The sequence below is a fragment of the Balaenoptera physalus genome, assembly GCF_965194825.1.
Source record: "Balaenoptera physalus genome assembly, chromosome: 17".
Classification (NCBI taxonomy): Eukaryota; Metazoa; Chordata; class Mammalia; order Artiodactyla; family Balaenopteridae; genus Balaenoptera; species Balaenoptera physalus.
The window spans coordinates 2548632-2569696 of NC_138895.1; the positions used below are offsets into that span (position 1 = coordinate 2548632).

General features: G+C 45.1%; 1 protein-coding gene across 16 annotated transcripts in view; it reads right to left on the reverse strand.

Moving 5' to 3' along the window:
• The window catches only part of LOC309646588 (uncharacterized protein), a 341945-nt gene that overhangs the window by 297721 nt on the left and 23159 nt on the right, over positions 1-21065 (reverse strand). The window contains exon 1 of one of the 16 annotated variants that reach the window (XM_082433109.1): positions 9833-9934. The exons of the other annotated variants lie outside the window; for them this stretch is intronic. Within the exon in view, the coding sequence (XP_082289235.1) occupies positions 9833-9869 (37 nt within the window). The 5' untranslated portion in view covers positions 9870-9934. Of the gene's footprint in view, positions 1-9832; positions 9935-21065 lie in introns of those variants that run through there. 16 annotated transcript variants of the gene reach the window in all.

Sequence of the window (21065 nt, forward strand, 5' to 3'; positions counted from 1 at the left end):
TCCTTTCAAACCTGTTTTGGAAATGTTTTAATATCCTATGATTAATGGGTAATAAAATACAGCATTTCTTTATTTACAATTTTGCAATGTTTCAGAGCACTAATTCTGAACACTATTTCACATTATGCAACAATAAACCACAGAAAGAAAAAGTATGGAAGACTGAGCCAAAAGGGTACTGACCACAATTAAATCCTTCATGTGAACTAATTTTAAGGTCATTTTTGTCTTTCTCCTAAAATGTGAGTGAATAAAAAATCAGATTAACCAACACTTGAGGTTTAATCCAGGTGAATTTTTCTAAATGACTTAATAAGGAAAACATTACCTGAAACTCGTTTACATCCCTTCTCTTTAGAAAATCTCGTTAGACAGATGTACTTAAACATTACTGAGAATTTATAATATCAGCTGAGCTGTCCTAAGGCAGAGGTAAGGCTAAAACATACAAAAGCTCACTTGAAATACCACCCAAGGCACCTCTGAGGTTTGATATGCCTGTGTTTTTTTTTTTTTAATTCTGGTGGGGAGGTCTATAGTATTATATTTTCTTATAAATTTATTTATTTATTTATTTTTGGCTGTGTTGGGTCTTCGTTGCTGTGTGCAGGCTTTCTCTAGTTGCGGCGCGTGGGCTTCTCATTGTGGTGGCTTCTCTTGTTGCAGAGCACTGGCTCTAGAGCGCAGGCTCAGTAGTTGTGGCACAGGGGCTCAGTAGTTGTGGCTCGCGGGCTCTACAGCACAGGCTCAGTAGCTGTAGCACAAAGGCTTAGTTGCTCCGCGGCATGTGGGATCTCCCCAGACCAGGGCTCGAACCCGTGTCCCCTGCATTGGCAGGCGGATTCTTAACCACTGCGCCACCAGGGAAGTCCCTGCCTGGGCTTTTTTAATGAAGAAACTTTAAACCCCTAGAACAGTCTTCTGGAAAGCAGCAGCTGGCTAACTGTAAAGCGACGGTGTGACTTGGCATCCAAACAGGGACCCTTGAGGGTGGAAAAGGACACCTTGACCCCGAGAGCAGCCTTGCATCAGCCTGGTCCTCCGACGAGGCTTGGCCCACCCAGCTCCCACTCCATGTAACCAGTTCAAAGCGCTGAGCTGAAGGTCAAACCACCAGCATATGGACGCTAAGGACCAACTGTTCAGCCACGGAAGCTCCGCTAGGTGTAAACTAACATACGCTGCAGGGCCCGTTCAGTGCAGTGGGCTTTATCCTTTTGTCGTCAAAGTAGAAAAAAATGCAATGAGAAAATGAAGCGCTTGCCACAGAGAAACATACATTTTTCTGAGAAATCACTGGTAATACAGAAGAGCTGATTAACAAAATCTGAATTTACCATCGTGGGCCATTTATCTTCATTAGGGCTGAAATATATTCCCAAAGTATATCAGATGTCAGATCCAAGCAAAATAGTCACTAGCTTTATTAAAATAAAAGTGGACTATTATTAAAAAAAAAAAAGCCTTGCCTTTCCTCTGTATCACTCTAATTCTCTACACAATTATATTTGCAAAATCCATGCAATAAAAATGTAAATTGTTTTGTCAGCGCTTTCAATGAAAGAAACTGCAAAAAATAAGATCCAATAATCACCCAAAAACGTCCTTTAAAGCTATTTAAAATAGACAGTACATTGTGATTTCAACCTCTTGTTAAGATTAGAATATTGTAATGAGTGAAACTGTCATCCCTAATGACTATTGCATAAATTGGTCACATTTTATGGAATGTTTTCCTCTAGGACTCATATTTTTGAGTTAACAAATATGTCTGTACTTTCTTTGGGCCTCCAGATCCCTTTTCCGCTGCACAGACTGACTGCTAATCACTGACTACATCGCACTGTTAATGAATCCAAGACATCATTTTGCTGATTTAGTAATATTGCAGCGCTCTCACCCAGCACCATCCTGTATGGCACTGAGGAAATCTCAGATAGCGTTCCATCCCCACTAGACTGTCTAAACATATCTCTAGTGAACAGACACTGCAGTCATTCTGGAAAGCTGTCTGCACTTTCTTTGAATGGTTCAAGGGAACAAAAAAAGCTTTTCCGAGCATAATATTCAGGAAAACATTCAAGTTTAAACATTGAGATTGTTAAATATTGAGATCCTATTACCACAATAATCCAATTCTGAAAGCGCTTGAAAATCTAGAAGGAATAATGTGTCAGCAATTTTCACAGAACGATTCAAGGGAGAATTGTCCAGAGAAGAGAATCGTCCAGAGAAAAAAATAATTGACAAGAAGGGGGGGAAAATGATGACATAAGGTGTTTGTTCCAATGTGTCATTTTGCAAGCTGAAATGAATCTGATTGAACAAATGAAATATATTTCCAGATGCTTTTTTCTTTGCACTATCTGCTATTTTCCCACTCAATTTACAAATTCAAAGTCCATCAACAGATGAATGGATAAAGAAGATGTGGCACATATATACAGTGGAATATTACTCAGCCATAAAAAGAAACGAAATTGAGTTATTTGTAGTGAGGTGGATGGACCTAGAGTCTGTCATACAGAGTGAATTAAGTCAGAAGGAGAAAAACAAATACCGTATGCTAACGCATATATATGGAATCTAAAAAAAAAAAAAAAAAAGATTCTGAAGAACCTAGGGGCAGGACAGGAATAAAGACGCAGACGTAGAGAATGGACTTGAGGACACAGGGAGGGGGAAGGGTAAGCTGGGATGAAGTGAGAGAGTGGCATGGACTTATATACACTACCAAATGTAAAATAGCTAGTGGGAAGCAGCCGCATAGCACAGGGAGATCAGCTCTGTGCTTTGTGACCACCTAGAGGGGTGGGATAGGGAGGGTGGGAGGGAGACACAAGAGGGAGGAGATATGGGGACATATGTATACGTATAACTGATTCACTTTGTTATACAGCAGAAACTAACACACCATTGTACCATTGTAAAGCAGTTATACTCCAATAAAGATGTTAAAAAAAAAAAGTTCAGTTTTCTTTTGTCAAGGAAACAGAGAAAGCGTCAAGGAGGTATTGATACTCCTCCTTCTGTTAAGAAAGAAAGTACAGAGCCATAAAGCACTTCCAACCTCCCCAAGTGTCCACTACTCAGACATCACCGGGCAGCGTTACCTGCCCACATCCTTGCTGTTTCCCTCAACTCTTCCTAAGGTTTCCATTGCTTCTGAAAGCAGCTCTTTTGCCCCTTTCCTGTTTCCCCATTTCTGTCCCCCTCTAACCTTAAAAACCTGATTACAGGAACGAGATCACTAAGCAACTGAACCAAACTCTTGACTTGTGCTCTCCTGAATGCACACCATGCCTTGCCTGACCTGTTGATTCTTTTCCTAGATAAAAAGAAGTAAGATGAAGAATTCAGTAGTTAAAGAATGACTAGCTCTCTACCCCCAGCGGCCCCCTTAGCAATCCTGCAGGCAGATCACGTGGGCAAGGTAACACCTGAAAAGAGTCAGCCGGTCTGCACATAATGGAGAATGATGAAGAATCAACCTTCTGCCTCGATGATTCACTGAGATTCTTCAATCCCACTTTCCCCTTTAAACACGGTCCTGGCTGAGCAGAATCTTCAGAGTTGGTCTCTAAACACGAGTCCACCTTCTCCGCAGACTGCCGGCTTTTCTGATGAAAGCACCTTTCCTCTCTATGGACATTTGTCTCTCGAATTATTGGCTTTTGAGCGGTCAGCAGCCGAACCCGAGTTCGGTAACAACTGATGAACTGAGTTTGGTTCAAAGATGAACACTAAACGTAGACACACCTCACTGACACGGATGAGAAAGGAAGACTTCCTTTCTAGATTTTTACACCCTACATCGCGACGACGTCAGTAAATGCAATGATGCTTGGTTTACTCCGCGGGCATCTTCCGCCGCGGCCCTGGTCTCCAGGGCCCCCTCGTCTTTGCTGCCTCTGCTCCCTGGGCCAGCACACAAGGTCACCTGTGTGGTCTGTTTTCCTCTCCTGTGTCACTCACCTTTATTTCTTCCATGTCATCCACTTGTTTTTGACAAACTCTTTTTCAAATTTACTGACTTGGATGCTCTGCTTTACTTTCCTGCTACCCCTCATTCTGTTGTCTATAAAATGATATGTCAGGGCTCTGATGTCATCATGAAAACTATAGATAAAAATATGATTTTAATCTTCGGTGGTCTTGAAACGGGGCATTTGTTGGTGATACAGAGGCAATGGCCCCCTAACATACTCACGCAGGATAAGGGGGAGAATAACACCAGGCTCAGCAGGAAGAGGCCCAAAGGATACTTGTTTGTTTGTTTGCTGCTTGGTTTTCTAATTTTATGGATGAGGGAGTTGAATCCTTGAGGAGCTTGGTCTGAAGCTTCATGTCTAACAGGGGGAAGGAAGGGTGCGTCCCATGTCACCTGACCACCCCACCGTGCTCCGGAATCACAGATTTCAGCAACATCCCTCAAGAAACACAGAACCATTCAGGTCTATGGAACCATATGGTATATGGAATTATTTAGCTCATAAAAAAGGAGCCAAGTTAGCATGTCTAATCATTTGCATATTGTCAAATGCTTTCTTCGGCTAATCTCTCCTACTTTACAAGTCCTTAGTGTCTGAATAAATAAGGACCTTAAGAAACCTTCAGCACCATCACACACAAATCTTCAACTTTCTGAACAACTGAAACCATCAGTGTCATAACACGCGAACCTTCAACTTTCTCCACAACTGCTAGTGGCTTAGCCCTTATCTTCATGTATCTATCAATGTCAGAACATTAGGTTCGTTAAACTTAACGTGTTTACTCTTCACTTTTATACAGACATGAGAATCTAATTAGTGAATGTGGTGGTTCTTCCTACACATCTGGTTCAATGGAAGTGTTGTGAAAAAATTGGTATTTGGTCCACTTGGGAGACTCTTGTTTTGGGGAGGGTGAAATTTCCCCCTCTACCCTTCTTGAGTTCTTCAGGACTAATAATAAAGCTGATACAAGACAGATGAACAGGAGAAAAAGAAACAAATTTTAATTCGTGCACATGGAGGTCTCACAGAAATGGGACCCAAGAAGTGGCCAAAGCAGGAAGCCTTTATACTTTCTAGAACAAGAAACAATACATTGGTGAGGAATTGACGGGACAAAAAAACTTGGGTTTGGATGCTCAATTAGTAAAGAATCTAAACAGACTTTGGGCCTGGGGAGTCAGCTAAAGTTGTCACAAGTTTTGTTCATCCAGCCTTCTTGGCCGAATTCCCTATCTCTGGCGATAAGGACGTCCTTCTACCTCTGGATGCAGGGAGAAGCACCTTTCACATGAGAGACTGACTTCCTGCTTTCAGGGAGACAGAGAGGAGGGTCAGAGTGTCCCTCTTGCACTGGCCCGTTTCTTAAGTAACTTTAATTCAAAATAATCAATCAAGCAGAAACTAACACACCATTGTAAAGCAATTATACTCCAATAAAGATGTTTAAAAAAATCAATCAAAATAATTAACATTGATTACTTTGAGGCATAGTTGGAGGCGGCCCACCCTGGGTCCCAACAGTTCCAATATGAAAATTTAAATTCAAGAGCTTACTTTTACCTTTCTGATTCCTAGATACTGATTCTCTCTGCGGGCCTCAACCACAGGCTGACCTGGCACTTACAGATCCCTCCAGCATCCGAAGGTGGGGTCCCACCTGGACCGGCATTCCTCAAAACCTATGGTGAGACCTCCGTCTCATTCATCAATGTCAGGAACAAAAGGCATCCACAGGGATGCCTGCCTTCAAAACACTAAATTCCCATCTGGCAAGATCCTAATGACAAAGGAAAGCTCTGTGTTTAGTGAAGCAGTTCCCATTTGGTCCCTGTTTCTTGGCAGCTGTACCCTGGGGCCACTGCAGTTCTGGCTTCAACAGTGCCCCTTCAAAAACACAAAACCTTAAAACAAACACGGGTTCAAAGGCTCACACACATAAAACAAAAACGCTCTTTTACCTCTTGCTTATTCCATGGAATGGGACTGACTTTCAATCTGAGAGAACAGTTAAACTGAGGTAAAGTTACCTAATTCGTCCTCATGCTGCGCATTTTTATAAGCTACAGCACTCGGGCTGCAAAACGCAGCTGGATCGGTGAAAGGCAAACACACTTTTCGTTAGGAAAAAGCCCCATGAAAAATAAGACAGTTCAGAATCCTTAAGGACAACGGTCTAGGAGCCTGAATGTGTGCCATGATCCCTTCCAGATGATTTTCTGGGTCTAATTCCTATCAGAAAGTAAATGGTACATGAGAAAGGATGAAAACAGTATAGCTTTGGACAGTCCCCAGGGCAGGTAGGAAGCCACTGTGTGTGCAGCTCCTGCAGGCACCAGGGAGAAGGTGGGGATGCTTCCCCAGACCCCCCAGCACCCGTTGCGGGGAGACTGGGGCTTAGAAAAGCAAGGTTTTAGTCACCACCCAAGGATGTGCAAATCCAAGTGGTTTTTGGGGGTTTTTTGTTTGTTTGTTTGTCTTTCCTATTGTATCAGTTAGGCATAACTTAGGCTGCAAGTAACAAAATCTGAACCAGCCTCAAACAGACACATCCCAGAAGACCTGGGGGGCTGCCAGGCTGCAGCCCCAAGCGTGTCGTCTGAGACAAGCTTTTACGTTTCCACCCTCGGCATGTGGACTTCTTACTCCGCATCATAACAGTGGCTTCTTTTCTTGCTACCAGAAATGAGACAGAAGAGACCTGCGGCTGAATGTCCCTGGACCCAGCGTGGGGAGGGACCTCTCGCCCTCCTGTCGTGAGTGTCCCGGGTCCAGGACCACCCGTGTCACTGGCTGCATTGGAGGCTGGGCGACTGAGGTGTAAGTTACCTGTAATCCAACGACCTACTTTCCAGCATTATTATTGTTTTTCTTTTTGAAAAAGGTGGCAGCCACCCACAGGGAACCAAGAAATACCAATCACAGCTAAAACTTAATAGTTTGCCTTTACCTATATTTTCCTATGGTGCCCTAAAAGGGTACTTTTCATTGCTTACCAGTCACATTTGCTTTGGTCATTTTTCTTAATAGAAATTTTTTTAAGAATGTTGTAATTTGTCTTTTCAAGTGCTATAAAACTCAAAGGTGAACACATCTGCTTGCGGTATCTCATTTTACAATTTCCTGTGACAACTCATCTGACCCCCCAAGGACTGGAGATTTCCACTTCTTTGTAAATGGATTTGGAAATTCTTACACAGATTATCTGCATGAGTGCCTCCACTACTTTTATAACCATCATAGCTGGATGTTTTAAATTCTTCAGGATCCCGAACTTGTCATTGTGTTAAAATGCTCACAGACTAAAGATAAGCTTTATCTGAGTGACACCAGCCTGTGACCTCACCATCAACCAATCAGAGAACTGACGAGCTGATCACCTACCCTGTGACCCCCTCCATCACCTGGCTTTCCTGAAATTCATCCTGAAACTCATCGGGGAGCTCAGGCTTTGAGCACTAGCTGTCCTGGACTCCTTGTTTGGTGCCTTAACAATAAACGCTGCCCTTTCCTCCACCAAAACCTGGTGTCAGTAGATTACCTTTACTGCGGGCAGGCTAGCGGACCCAAGTCCGGTTCAGTAACAAGAGTAGGCATGGCACTTTTTCCTCTTGCTGCCAGCTCCCCGCCGGCCTTAAATAATTTCAGACCAAGGGCCCTTGGACACGCAGATAAGAACGAATGTTAAATTCTGACAAATATAACAAAACTAGGGCACCGGCACTCACACACAAAGGCAAATCCCATCCTCTTCCCAAAGCCTGTCCCATCATGGCCCCAGGATATCTAGGCACTAAAGGAAGCTCCCAGGTGGGGACAGAGAGGGCCAAGGCTGATCTCTCAGAGGTTACAACACCAGAGAAAAACCCAGCGGAGTCTCCTCGTTGGGCCAACGTTCACAGGCAGAAAGGAGCCCTGAAACAAAGAGGTCCCGCCAAAGGTGGAGCTGTCATCGGCCGACAGCCTTCACGTGGCGGACGAGGCCTCAGAACTGCAGTCTGATGCGTTTTACCTGGCACTGAAGACTAGAATCGCTCTTGACATTCAAGAATTTATTTCTATAGCTGTGCTACTGTGATTTATAAGAGATACACATTTGATCCTTGGTCCTAGCACACGGCTCCTAAAGCCCTTGGAATTTCCTAAGGAATAAGAGCAAGGAGAGAATCTTTTGTTCTCAAATAGCTCCAGCTCCTGAAATAGCTCCAGACTGATAGAGGAGAAAGAAGTGTCTTGTTATTCCTAACGGACCCCTTCCAACTCCACCAGGGTTTATGTTAATTAGGTAACTACTGGAAGCACCTAAGGATGGGGGCTGGTTGCCAGGGGAACCAACCGTCCACCTGAGGTTTGGCAGTTTCAGCCCCACTCCTCCATCCTCCCACCCCCAACATACCGGCAGGGAACAGGGGCTGGAGGTTGAATTAATTACCCATGACCAGTGACTTGATCAATGATGCTTGTGTAACGGAGCCTCCATAAAAACCCAAAAGGAGGGGCTCGGAGAGCTTCTGGGCTGGTGAACAGCTGGAGGTGCTGGCAGGGTGGTGCGCGCAGAGAGGGCGTGGGGGTCCGCACCCTCCCCACACACCTCGCCCTGGGCATCACTCCCATCCGGCTGTTCTTGAGTTACATATACCCTTTTAGAATAAACAGGTAATCTGATAAGTAAACTGCTTCCCTAAATTCTGTGAGCTGCTCTAGCAAATTAATGGAATTCAAGTAAGAGGTCATGGGAACCGACAACTTGTAGCTAGTTGGTCCACATGTGACACCCTGGACTTGTAACCGGTGTCTTGGGGCGGATGGGCAGGGCTGTGGGACTGAGCCCTTGACTGTGGATCTGACGCCGTCTCCAGGTAAACAGTGTCAGGAGTCAGCTGAATTGTAGGATGCCCAGCTGGTGTCAGAGAATTGCCTGGTGTGGGGAAAACCCCACATATTTGGTGACCTGAAGTGTCAGAAGTGTTGAGAGTAATGTAGATGAGATGTAGATGAGAAACACAGGAGTCTTTCCTTTAAAAAATACCATATACCAAAAAAGAAAAAAGAAAGAAAAAAAAGAGAGAGGAAGAAAGAAAGAAGGAGGGAAGGAAGGAAGGAAAGAAAGAAAGAAAGGAAGGAAGAAGGAAGGAAGGAAAGAAAGAAAGAAAGAAGGAAGGAAGGAAGGAAAAAGAAAGAATGAAAGAAAGAGAAGGAAGGAAAGAAAGAAAGAGAAGGAAAGAAGGAAGGAAGGAAAGAAAGAAAGAGAAAGACAGAAGGAAAGAGAGAGAAAGAAAGAAAGAAGGAAGGAAAGAAGGAAAGAAAGAAAGAAAAGGAAGGAAGGCAAGAAGGGAAGGAAGGAAGCAAGGAGGGAAGAAAAGAAAGAGTTCCTCAATGTCTGTAAGCAAAACTTCTTGGAAAAATGTATAAAAAGCAATTATTCTCCCTCTGAACACTGTGGAATAAAGAATGTCGCCCCGCATCCAGTTCTGCGAGGACCGTGTCATCTGGCACTGCAGTCGCTGCGCAGCCCGAAAGGAATTCAGGACGAAGGAGAGGATGAGACACTCTGCGCTCTGGGAAATAGGCAAGATAGGCCCTTAGACAGATATATTTCAGGAAGAAACTTCAGGAACGCAAACACCTGCATCTCCCCACACTTAGAAAAGCAGCGACAGCGTTAACCGGGAGGTGAGCTCCCCGTGAGCGGGCGCCCTCCCCCAGGAGGCGTGCTTGCCGGCCCGCGGTCCCCGGCCGGGATCTACGGCCACCCGCCCCGGCCCTGCGTCTTCAGAGGCGCCGCTCCGCGGGCTGCGATCCTCGGTGAGACGCTGAGTGAGGCTCAGCTCACAGACCTGACACTGTGCGTTTCCTTTCAGTCGACAACAGCATTCCCGGAAGCCTTCACTTTCCGGATTAGTGTGAAGACAGCGGCGTGCGCCGGACACAACACCATCTGAGGCCAGCTGACCTGCATTCGGATCCAGACTCTTTAGTAGCATTCCTAATTCCTCGGTGCCTTGCAGAGACGAGGGAGAGACGTAAAAAGCGAAAAGAAGCAAACACAACAGAAGCCACACGCAGCACCGCCTTCACAGCACTTGTGGCGCCGCAGGAGGGCCCACAGCCGGGCAGCAATTCCGCTGCGATGGGCTCGGCCTCAGAGCCGCGCCGGCGCCCCTTCCCGGGGCCGAGCGTCGGGAAAGCCTGCCCCGAGCCCCGCGGGGAGGGCAGCCCGTCAAGGAGGCCAAGAGCTGGCGTGCGAGCCTCGGCCGCAGGGGCGCTGGTGGGAGGGCCACGGGGAAGCAGGCGGCCTCCCTCTGGGCAGCAAGGGCCGCCCCAACCGTGCCTGGACCCTCCCCGGGGGCAGCGGGAAGCCACGGGGACATCACACAGGGCAGTGTCCTGACCACACCTGTTCTGACACAGAGTCTGCGTCGGACGCCCAGGGGACCAGACCGGGGAAGATGAAGCCGGCGGCCGGGCGCCGGAGGAGTGACCCGGGGACCGGCAGTGAGGACAAAGCGCAGAGCGGAGAGGGGTCCAGGGGCTGGTGGAGGCACTCGACCAGCGTTCGGAAGGGAGTCTAGGGCTAGAAAGGGCTGTTTCGGGACCCTCCAGGGTAAGGCCGTCGTGGAAGGAGCCTGGGAGGGGCGTCCAGACCTCCCGGGGAACAGAGCCCCATGTGTTTGGCCCATCGTACCCTGAGGTCTCCGAGCCGTGACGGCCACAACCTAGGTGTCTGTTCCACCAGTCAGCACAGGGCCCCGCAGGAGACAGGGAAAGGCGTGGCGGGAAGCAGAGCCTGCTCCAGAGGACCTGAACTCGTGTTCACCCGTGGCTGCCGGGGCGTCTGCCCTTGGGGTTGGCCCCTGGTGGAGACGCCAGGCCCGTTCTTAGGCGACAAAGTGCCATCCAGGGGCAGCGCCAGCACCGCCCCCAGGAGGCCGTCGGGGGCTCACCCGGCTCTGCCCGAGGACTCAGCCCAGAAGAGACTCACTCCGGGGCACTTGGTGTCTTTCCCGGTCAACCACATAGGAAGGTCCTGAGGACAAAGGCCTTTTCACCTCCCCCCCCGTGGTGCTCACAGCAACGCCTCGAAAATACCAAGCTTTCCACCAAGGCTTGTCGCCCGGGCCCTGGCACGTCGGCGTCACACCGTGCTCTGCCGATGGGTCACAGGCAGGGCAAGACATTGGCCACATTAGCGGGTCCACACCTTCCCCTTTCTCATCAGCTAGAAGCACCAGAATTAGAAATGAAAGCTGTGTTGCTCTTAGTAACACGTGAAATGCAGGAAAAAGAGATTAAACTGAGTGCAAATCCTAATAGTTCGTGTAAATGTGTGTTTCTAACACCACTTATTGTTCTTTGATAAACTGAGCTACAAAGCTTCAGGCAGCACCTCCAGCAGGTGAGGCTCTGAGGACACGCTCAAGGGCAGCGTGCGTACTCCTTCCTTCCTGGGAGCCGCCGAGGGGGCGGGACACTGGCCACCTCCGGCTCCACCGGCTGCCAGGCGTTGCAATATCGGGATGAGCGAACGCTCCCAGGCCAGAGCCATAATCCTGGGAGGGGACAACTGAGGAACAATTTGATGGGGAAGGTCCGGTTTTCCTTAATACACATTATCATTTTCGCTTTTTGTGAATATGGATTGCAAATACCCAGACATAACGAGTCAACAGGCAAATATTCAAATTCAGGTACAAGACCATCCCTGAAGTGTAGGCCAGTTTTATAGGCTTTTTAAGATTTCCTTCACTCGGTTTAGATGGGGTCACTGACCATCTGAACAGCGCTGCACAGACGTTTCGGCTCAGCCAGTGACGAACGATGGAGCCCTAACTAAATCACTCCATCCTCTGAGCCTCAGCTCTCTTAGCTGTAAAATAAGGGTTGTCTACAATCGCCGTGAATCTCCAGAAATTCTAACAGTGATTCTGTGATGGAAACAAGACAGATCCCGACCCGCTGTGTGCGTCTCCGCTGCAGCTCTAACCGCTTCCCGGTCACACCGGTGTTTTCATGGTCCAGTTCTCCCACAGAGAGAGCTGGCGGAGCAGGGCTGGTTCCATCCACCGTCCCTGCAGCCCTGGGGCAGGGTCAACCACTCTCCGTGCCTTTGGGCCCAAGTCCCCCACTGAGTGGCGCCCCTGTGCTCCTCCTCTACCCCGTGGGCACCCCGCCCCCGCCAGGGCTGGGGCAGCCCAGAAAAATGGCATTCACACACATGCCTGCACATCTGCCCTCACCTCCCACTTGTATGCCCTTTCGTTCTCAGCAAAACCACAAGAAACAGCAGACATGACTCTGCAAAGAGAGGCAGAAAGTGAAGAAGCCGGGCCTTCGCACCTGCCCATGAGGCTTCTTTATTAATCAGGGTTCTTTATTATTTATCTGGACCTCTCTTTAACTCAGAGTCTAAGTTATAAGATAACAGCTTCACGGAACGTCAAACAGCACTTGAAACAGCATACGCTTAACCTAAGACCCGCAAAACGAAGTAATTTACAATGGTTATGAATCTGGTGTGAATTCTTCTGACAGTTTCGTTACATTGGGCCATTAAAAGAAACTAGTATTTGAAAAAAGAGTCAACTCTATTGAAAAGGCTGATTTCGTTCATCAACCTTTTAGAGTATTCCATTTGAAATTCATTACAAAGTAGTACTAGATTTTTAGACCCACTGGCCTTCCTCTGCATCCAAGAATGTTAATACTTCCTGAGTAAGTCTAACCAGTACACTCATAAGACGATACCAAAATAGCACCAATTAAGTATATCTTGCATCAAGAAAGAAATCATTCCTGAGATGCTAGAAAACAAGTACACATAATAAGTACAGACTAGGAACGAGACAGTTTGCCTGAGAATGCCAAATGCTGACCCCAAAGGCCTCACAGGGTTGCTTTTACAAAGAACATGGCATTCTGTTTTGTTTTGTTTTGTTTTCAATCCATGGACCATTTTACAAGTGAGCAGACTAAAACTGAACTGAGTACAAACACATAACATCTGCTCCAGATACTCGTACAGAGTAGGAGTCCAGAGCATTTGTACCATAACCCACTGAAAGAATAAGTGGATGAACATTAAACATTCTCAATAATGCAAAGTACCATAAAAATGTTTCTGTTCGTGGCAATGCATTTAAAATTGTCTGCTATTGTAGGATCACTTATAAGAATACAATATCCAGGAATTTATTTTGGGAATATAAAGAAAGAATAAAGAAAGAAAAAAGATAAAAGTAAAATTTTGTTCTCTTAACTTTTACACATTTATTCTCTTTCTTAAAATATTTTTAGGGGCTTCCCTGGTGGCTCAGTGGTTATGAATCCGCCTGCCAAATCAGGGGACACAGGTTCGAGCCCTGGTCCGGGAAGATCCCACATGCCGCGGAGCAACTAAGCCCGTGCACCACAACTACTGAGCCTGCGCTCTAGAGCCCACGAGCCACAACTACTGAGCCCACGTGCCACAACTACTGAAGCCCGCGTGCCTAGAGCCCGTGCTCTGTAACAAGAGAAGCCACCGCAATGAGAAGCCCGCGCACCGCAACAAAGAGTAGTCCCCGCTCGCCACAACTAGAGAAAGCCTGCACACAGCAACGAAGACCCAATGCAACCAAAAATTAATCAATTAATTAAAAATATATATATTTTAAAATATTTTTAAATGCTAAATGCTTTTGGCCAATTTCTTATTAGCAACTAATTCCAAATAGTCAGTCAGCAAAAATATCTGTTTTGTCCTACTTTTAGATTAGAACAAGACTTTCACTGAGGACGCATAGCCCCTGCCAACATCCCATAACTGCACAATTTGAAGTGTAAAAACTTAATAAACAGAAACCTCAATTAAATAGACCCGGGAGGCCGGAAGGGGGCGCTCTCATGCCTGTGCCGACAGCAGAGCCCAGCAGGAAGAAGACAGGCTCCTGTCTCCTGGCCAGGACCGGCCAGTGACAAGCCACGGACCCTATGTTTACTACATCCCTCCTCAGTTCCTTTCCCCTCTATAAAAGGTCTCCTTCCCTTGCCCTGCGGGGACTTGCTGTGGTTGCCATGGTTGCAGACCCCGAATGGCAATTCTCTGCTGCTCTGAATAAACCCACCTTTGCCGGAGAAATATCTGGCAGGCTATTTGTTTCAGGTCGACAGAAGCACAAGTGACCTCCACAGTCACTGATCTTATATTTTCATCTGAAGTCGGATTATGCGGTAGAACTAATTTCATGACTACCAAACAGCTGGAGAAGACACAAGAACAGTACTAAATTCCAAATATCATTTTGTCTTCCTCTTTTTAATTCCCATCTGTTTGCTGAAAAGCCTACATCTCACCCAAGTATTTATAAAACAAATACAGATTATAAACAAAACCAGATTCTAGATTTCAAACAAGCTTATGTATTTTGTTTTTCTTAGATAGATTTGTGGCAAAGATCAGGTCTAACAAAGCCTGTAAGGGTGCCGTGGGTGCAGCGCCTGCCCTGTGGCAGGCAACCCTCTGTAGCTACTGTACCGCGATACCACTGCATTTGCAAGAGTGGGGCTCATCAGCGCCGCCCACCTGGTTTTCCAGCCAGCCATCCATCCATCAGTACAAAACCACAAGGTAGTCACATTGACACTAAAAGCTTTCCTGGTCCAAATGCCGGGTATGTGATTTTAATTATTCTCTGGGTTGCTGCTAATCCAATGGCTATTTTCTCATGTGAGTTTTATTATATTTATAATTAGGTTAATGTAAAAAGTTAGATTTAGGTCCTTAGAATTAGATTTAGAATTAGATTAAGGTAAAAAGTTGAAAAAACAAATCTCACAAGTTACCATTTAAGGCATGAAATTAAATTAAATTACCATTTACGCCTAAGAAATCATTTAAAGTTGGAAAGAGGAGATTCTCCACGCCGTAAGGAAGAAGCCGTGCAGGTCCCGGTGGAGCCTGAGAGGACGCCTTCAAAGGCTGCTCCAGCCTCAACGCCTAACCAACAGCAGGGATGGGGAGTGGCCACATGAATATTACGAACCAAAACAAAAGGGTATCAAAAGCCACCAGAAGGAAAGAACAAAGGAAAATAGTTTCTCTTCAAAGAATTGCTCCTGCATCACGCATCTGTGTATATCTTCCCCTTTACATCTCCTACCTTTTATAACAATGCTACACTTCATATTTGCAAGGCTTAATATCTTTATCACTTTTATAGTGATCACCTGCGAGGCAAACATTCACTGCGAGGCCGGACACCGGGCACCCTGATGGGGAGAGAGCAGGAACACGACCCCCCAGAGTCCCCGCGTTCCTGGAACACGCGCAGTTGTGGGTGGGCAGGTACGGGTGACAGAGACGGAAACGGAGGCCCTGACAAGACCACAGGGGGCACTGAGAGGAGACGGGAAGATACGTGCAGAGGACAGTGTAACGACGGTGGACCTGACACCCACAGACAAGGGGCAGCCGTGCAGGCTAGCGATGGCGTCAGGGGCGCCTCACGGAGAAGGGGACACTGCAGGGGTCCCATGAGCCAGGAAACCCAGAGGTTTGAGCTTTTCCCGGCACTGACTCAGCAAACTGAGAACAAGGGGTGGGTCCTGGGAGAACAGAGAGCAGCTGGGAGGGGGCGGGACCAGCTCAGATGGACGAGCCCTGGCCCCTGAAGGTGGTCTGAGCCCATCCCAAGGACCGTGGACACTGCCTGGAAAATCTCAAGCAAGGGAGGGAGTGTGACAACACAAGTTGTGTTTTAAAAAGATCACCCTGTGTGATATTGTGTAGTATTTTACTTGGCCGCTGCAAAAGATCTATGATGTAGTCAGCTCAGATAAATTACCTTATATATACAATATCAGATATAGATATAAGGATTTTGTATTTTATAACCTTTTCAAAATGTAGTACCAATCTTAGTAGAACTGGGGTTAGGAAAGAGGCTTAATGAGGGGGGGGATTTGGTATTCCTAAGGGACATATATAAAAGCTATGCATTGTACTCTACAATAATCATGTTTGCAGAACAGTTTTCAGTGGAGAAGCACTTAATTAAAAATCAAGTTCCCTAAGCAAGCAGGAAAGCTTTTCAACTTTCCTTTAAAAGTCAACACAATCTCAGATGGCATGATTATCTACATAGAAAATGCAAAAAATTGACAGAACAACTCCTGGAACTAATAAGCAATTACAACAAGGTTGCAAGTATACAGGTTACTATACAAAAGTCAATTGCTTTCCTATATACCATCAACGAACAAGGGGGATTTGAAATTTAAAACACAATACGTTTACATCAGTACCCCCAAAATTAAATCCTTAGGTAAAAGTCTAAAAAATACATACACAAAAGCTACCAAATTCTGATGAAAGAAATCAAAGAAGAGCTAAATAAATAGATATTCCATATTTACAGACTTTTGAGGAAGACTCAAAATCGTCAAGATGTCAATTCTTCCCAAAATGACCTACAGATTCAACACAATCCCAATCAAAATCCCAGTGAGTTATTTTGGGGAGACTGACAAACTGATTCTACAATTTATAAGGAAAGACAAAAGACCCAGAATAACCCACAATACTGAAGGAGAAAAACAAAGTCAGACGGCTGATACTACCTGACTTCAAAATTTACTGTAAAGCTACAGAAACCAAGACAGTGTGGTGTTGCCAAAAGCACAGACAAATAGATCAACAGAGCAGAGCAGAGAGCTCAGACCTAGACCCACACATTTATAGTCAAATGATCTTTGACAAAGGCGCAAAGGTAGAATAATAGAGAAAATATGGTCTTTTCAACAAATGGTGCTGGAACAAGACACCCACAAAACCAAAAGAGAATCGAGACAAAGAACTTACATCCTTCACAAAAATGGACTCAAAAGGATTATAGACCAAACGATAAAGTGCAAAACCATAAAACTCCTAGAAGATAACACAGAAGAAAATCTAGAGGACTTCGGATTTGGTGATGCCTTTTTAGGTACAACACTAAAAACGCAATCCATGAAAGAAAACTGATAAGCTGGACTTCATAAAAATTAGAAACTTCTGCTCTGCAAAAGAGAGGTCAAAAGAACCAGAAGACAAGCCACAGACTGGGCAAACATATTTACAAAAGACATATCTGATAAAAGATTGTTCGCCAAAATATAATAAGTGCTCTTAAGACTCAACAATAAGAAAACAAACAATCCAACTAAAAAACTGAACAAAAGACCTCAATGGACACCTCACCAAAGAAGGTAAACACATATGGCAAATTAGCATATGAGGAGATGCTCCATATAATACGTCATTGGGGAAATGCAAATTAAAACAATGAGCTACCACTACACGCCTGTTAGAAGGGACCAAAATCAGAGCACTGACAACACCAGATGCTGGTTAGGATGTGGAGCAATGGGAACTCTCATCCGCTGCAGGTGGGAGTGCAGAGTGGTGCAGCCACTTTGGAAGACAGTTTGGCAGACTCCTACGAAAGTAAACATACTCTTACTACGCTCATACTCTTGCTATAATCTAACAATTGCGCTCCTTGGTATTTACCCAAATGAGTTGAAAACATATGTCCTCAGTATAACCTGCACACAGATATTTACAGAAAGTTTATTCACAATTGCCAAAACTTGGAGGCAACCAAGATAGCGTTCAGCAGATGAATGGATAAATAAACTGTGGTCCATCCAGACACTGGACTCTTAAGAAAGAAACGAGCCATCAAGCCATGAAAAGACAAGGAGGAACCTTAAATGCACGTGACTAAGTGAAAGGGGCCCATCTGAAAAGGCTGCACACTGTGTGACTCCAACTATAAGACATTCTGAAAAAGCAAAACTACGGAGGCAATAAAAAGGTAAGTGTCGCCAGGGGCTAGAGGGAAGAGAGGGATGAACAGGTGAAGCACAGAGGATGTTTAGGGCAGTGAACATACTCTGTATGACAGTGTAATGCCGGATAATGCCCGTATACATTTGTCAAAGCTCACAGAATGTCCAAAGCCAAGGATGAGCCCTAATGTAAACTATGGACTCTGGGTGATAATGAGGTGTCAGTGTAGGTCCACTGATTGTAACAAATGTACCATCTGGAGGAGGATGTTGACGGCGGGAACCTGAGCTTGGTAGAGGCTGTGTCTGTCCGGGCGGGCGGGCGGGCGGGGAGTCTACGGAAAATCTCTGCATTTGCCACTCAGTTCTGCTGTGAACCCAAAACTGTTCTAAAATATACAGTCTATTTTTTTAAGTCAACACAATCAAATAACCTTTCCTGAATTTTATTTCTCTTTCCTTCATTACACATCCCATATTTCAGAACCAGTTTTTAATTACAGCACATTCTGTGAATAAATTATAGCTTTATTTTCACAATCTGGCTTTGATCAAACCACAGTCCTTGTTTTGCAGTGATAAGGGGGAAATCTCTAGTCTATGAGCAGGTTACCAATTGTCTACTATATGCTGGTGATTGTCTATATGCTGTCGATACAAAGATAATTAAGAGGAAAGCTCTGACCCTACGGTCAAAAGTAAACACTCATAAGAGGTGTTTATACATGAAGAAATGCCGACATGGGACCCCACGTGTGTTCCACCGACGCACGGTTCTCTGTTCGCTACAAACACTCAACGCCTGTAGCTGCCCCTGGAGCAGGTTCCTTCCTGACAGCCCTAATGACAGTCGGAGCTGTGTGCTCCTTCTGAACGGTGCCCGTCGTGGGGTCTGTGCTCAGCAGCCGTCTGGGGCACGAGCACAGCTCCGGGAGCAGTCACCTTAGAATCCGATCTGGGAGTGGAGCTAAGGCCCAGGCGAAAGGGAAAACCGTGCCGTGGCCTTGCCTGGGAGGGTAAAACTTACCTCAGGAGCATCTGGAAGAAACCAGATAAGCAGCACAGTTTTTAGTTCCCTCTTCTCTCTTTCCATCCCCAAAGGGGCGACCACAGCTTCCACTGTGCCCAAGGGGCTGCCCCAGGACTGACAGACCTCTCGGAAATGTAACTCAAGCATACTCAGGTGGGCAGGTTTTGGTTTTGGAAAATTAGAGGAGTAAAAGATCTGCACACCATGTGCTTACCACGAATAGAAATCAAGTTTACTGATGATTCATTTTTGGAAAAGGAGGAGACATGAAGGAGAAAGGAACAGAAGTAGGTGGGATATAAAGAAAGGAAAAAAACAACAGAAGAGATACAGGGAGGTCTGCCCGGCTCAGAGTGCATTTTAAGTAACACACCTGCACAAGAATATTTCATGTTAACAAACATCTTGAATACCTACTTTGTCATTAACACCAAACATCCTTGTCTAAAAGTGTATCTTTCTTTTCTTTTAATTTATTTATTGAAGTATAGTTGGTTTACAATGCAGTGTTAATTTCTGCCGTACAGCAAAGTGATTCCGTTATACATATATACACATTCTTTTTCATATTCTTTTCCATTATGGTTTATCACAGGATATTGAATATAGTTCCCTGTGCTATACAGTAGGACCTTATTGTTTATCCATTCTCTATATATAAAGTTTGCATCTGCTAACTCCAAACTCTCAGTCCATCCCTCCCCCTACCACCCTCCTCCTTAGCAACCACAAGTCTGTTCTCTATGTCTGTGAGTCTGTTTCTGTTTAGTAGATAAGTTCATTTGTGTCATATTTTAGACTCCACATATAAGTGATATCATATGGTATTTGTCTTTCTCTATCTGACTTACTTCACTTAGTATCATAATCTCTAGGTTGCTGCAAATGGGAGTATTTCATTCTTTTTTATGGTTGCGTAATATTCCATTGTATGTATGGACCACATCTTCTTTATCCATTCCTCTGTTGATGGACACTGAGGTTGCTTCCGTGTCTTGAGTTACTGTAAACAGTGCTGCTGTGAACGTTGGGAAAGTGTATCTTTCAAGCTGAGGAACGATGGTCTCATCGTATCAGCAAAGAAACTTCACTTTCAGTATATTACGGAGCTTTGGTCAATAGGATAGCATCTTCCTAAGTTTCTTATTTTGGAAATTATTTTAGAACTTACAGCTCCAAGAATTTTTTTTAAGAGTCTGCTAGGGGAGAGTAGAGATAAACAATGAGTTCAGACTAACTAGTTTTTACATCATTTACTGAGAATAAGAACTGAAGAGAACTAAAACAAAGATAGAGGACATATCTGAAAATACCCTATTTTTCCAGTACCCTAAATTCCTTTCTGTGTATGGCCTAGATAAACTGGTCTATTTGAGTCCCAGTTGTTCTTTCAAAATGATGGAAACAATTTGGTTATGATAGCTGAGGCCTGAAAACGGGAATCTCGGAAGGAGAGTGAATAGCCTCCAGCCCTTCAGGAATCCACAGCTCATCAGTATCAAGACACAGCGTTTGTGTGAGAATCTTAACGTTTTAATAGGAAAGAGATAAACGACATAGACAATACAAACAGGCATCTTGCCCAGCAATTTCAGACGTGCATGCCTCTAAATATAAGGCGGAAAAAAACAGACCAAACCATCCGCTACCTTCTAGGTTGACACCTAATAAATCAAGTGTAGACAGTATTTCCTGCTCTGCTCTTTCAAACCTCCAAGGAAAATTAAAAGACAGTGTTAACTCAAGCGTGGAGTCACTGAGACTCAAAATTACATGACTTGGCAATATTAGCACTTCAGAAACCTGAGAACGCGAGAGGTGAGTCCCGTGACCCCCCTGGAAGTCTCCCGCATGGAACACCAAATTAGAGTAATCACGACCAGTCCTTCACCCTGATGTTCTAGAAAGAGATGCTGGGGCAGAGGGACAGTTCCGTGATAAAGGCTGCATCTCTGGACAGGTTTGGAGGCGCCTCCCAAGAACTGTTGTCTTTCTCCCTACGTGTCTGTCAAGATAAAGCTTCCAGCTTTCAAAAAAACCTCAATCACTAGTCAAAACAAAATAATACAAAACAAAATAACCAAATAAGAGGAAGAAAATCAATCCAAACAAACAACAAAACCCCTGATTCTGTTGGTCCAGCTGGTCTTCCATGCTTCATTTAAAAGCTGTCCACCTCTCTAGCAAGGCTTTAAAATAAGTTATCTTCAAATTTATATTCATAGAAAAGA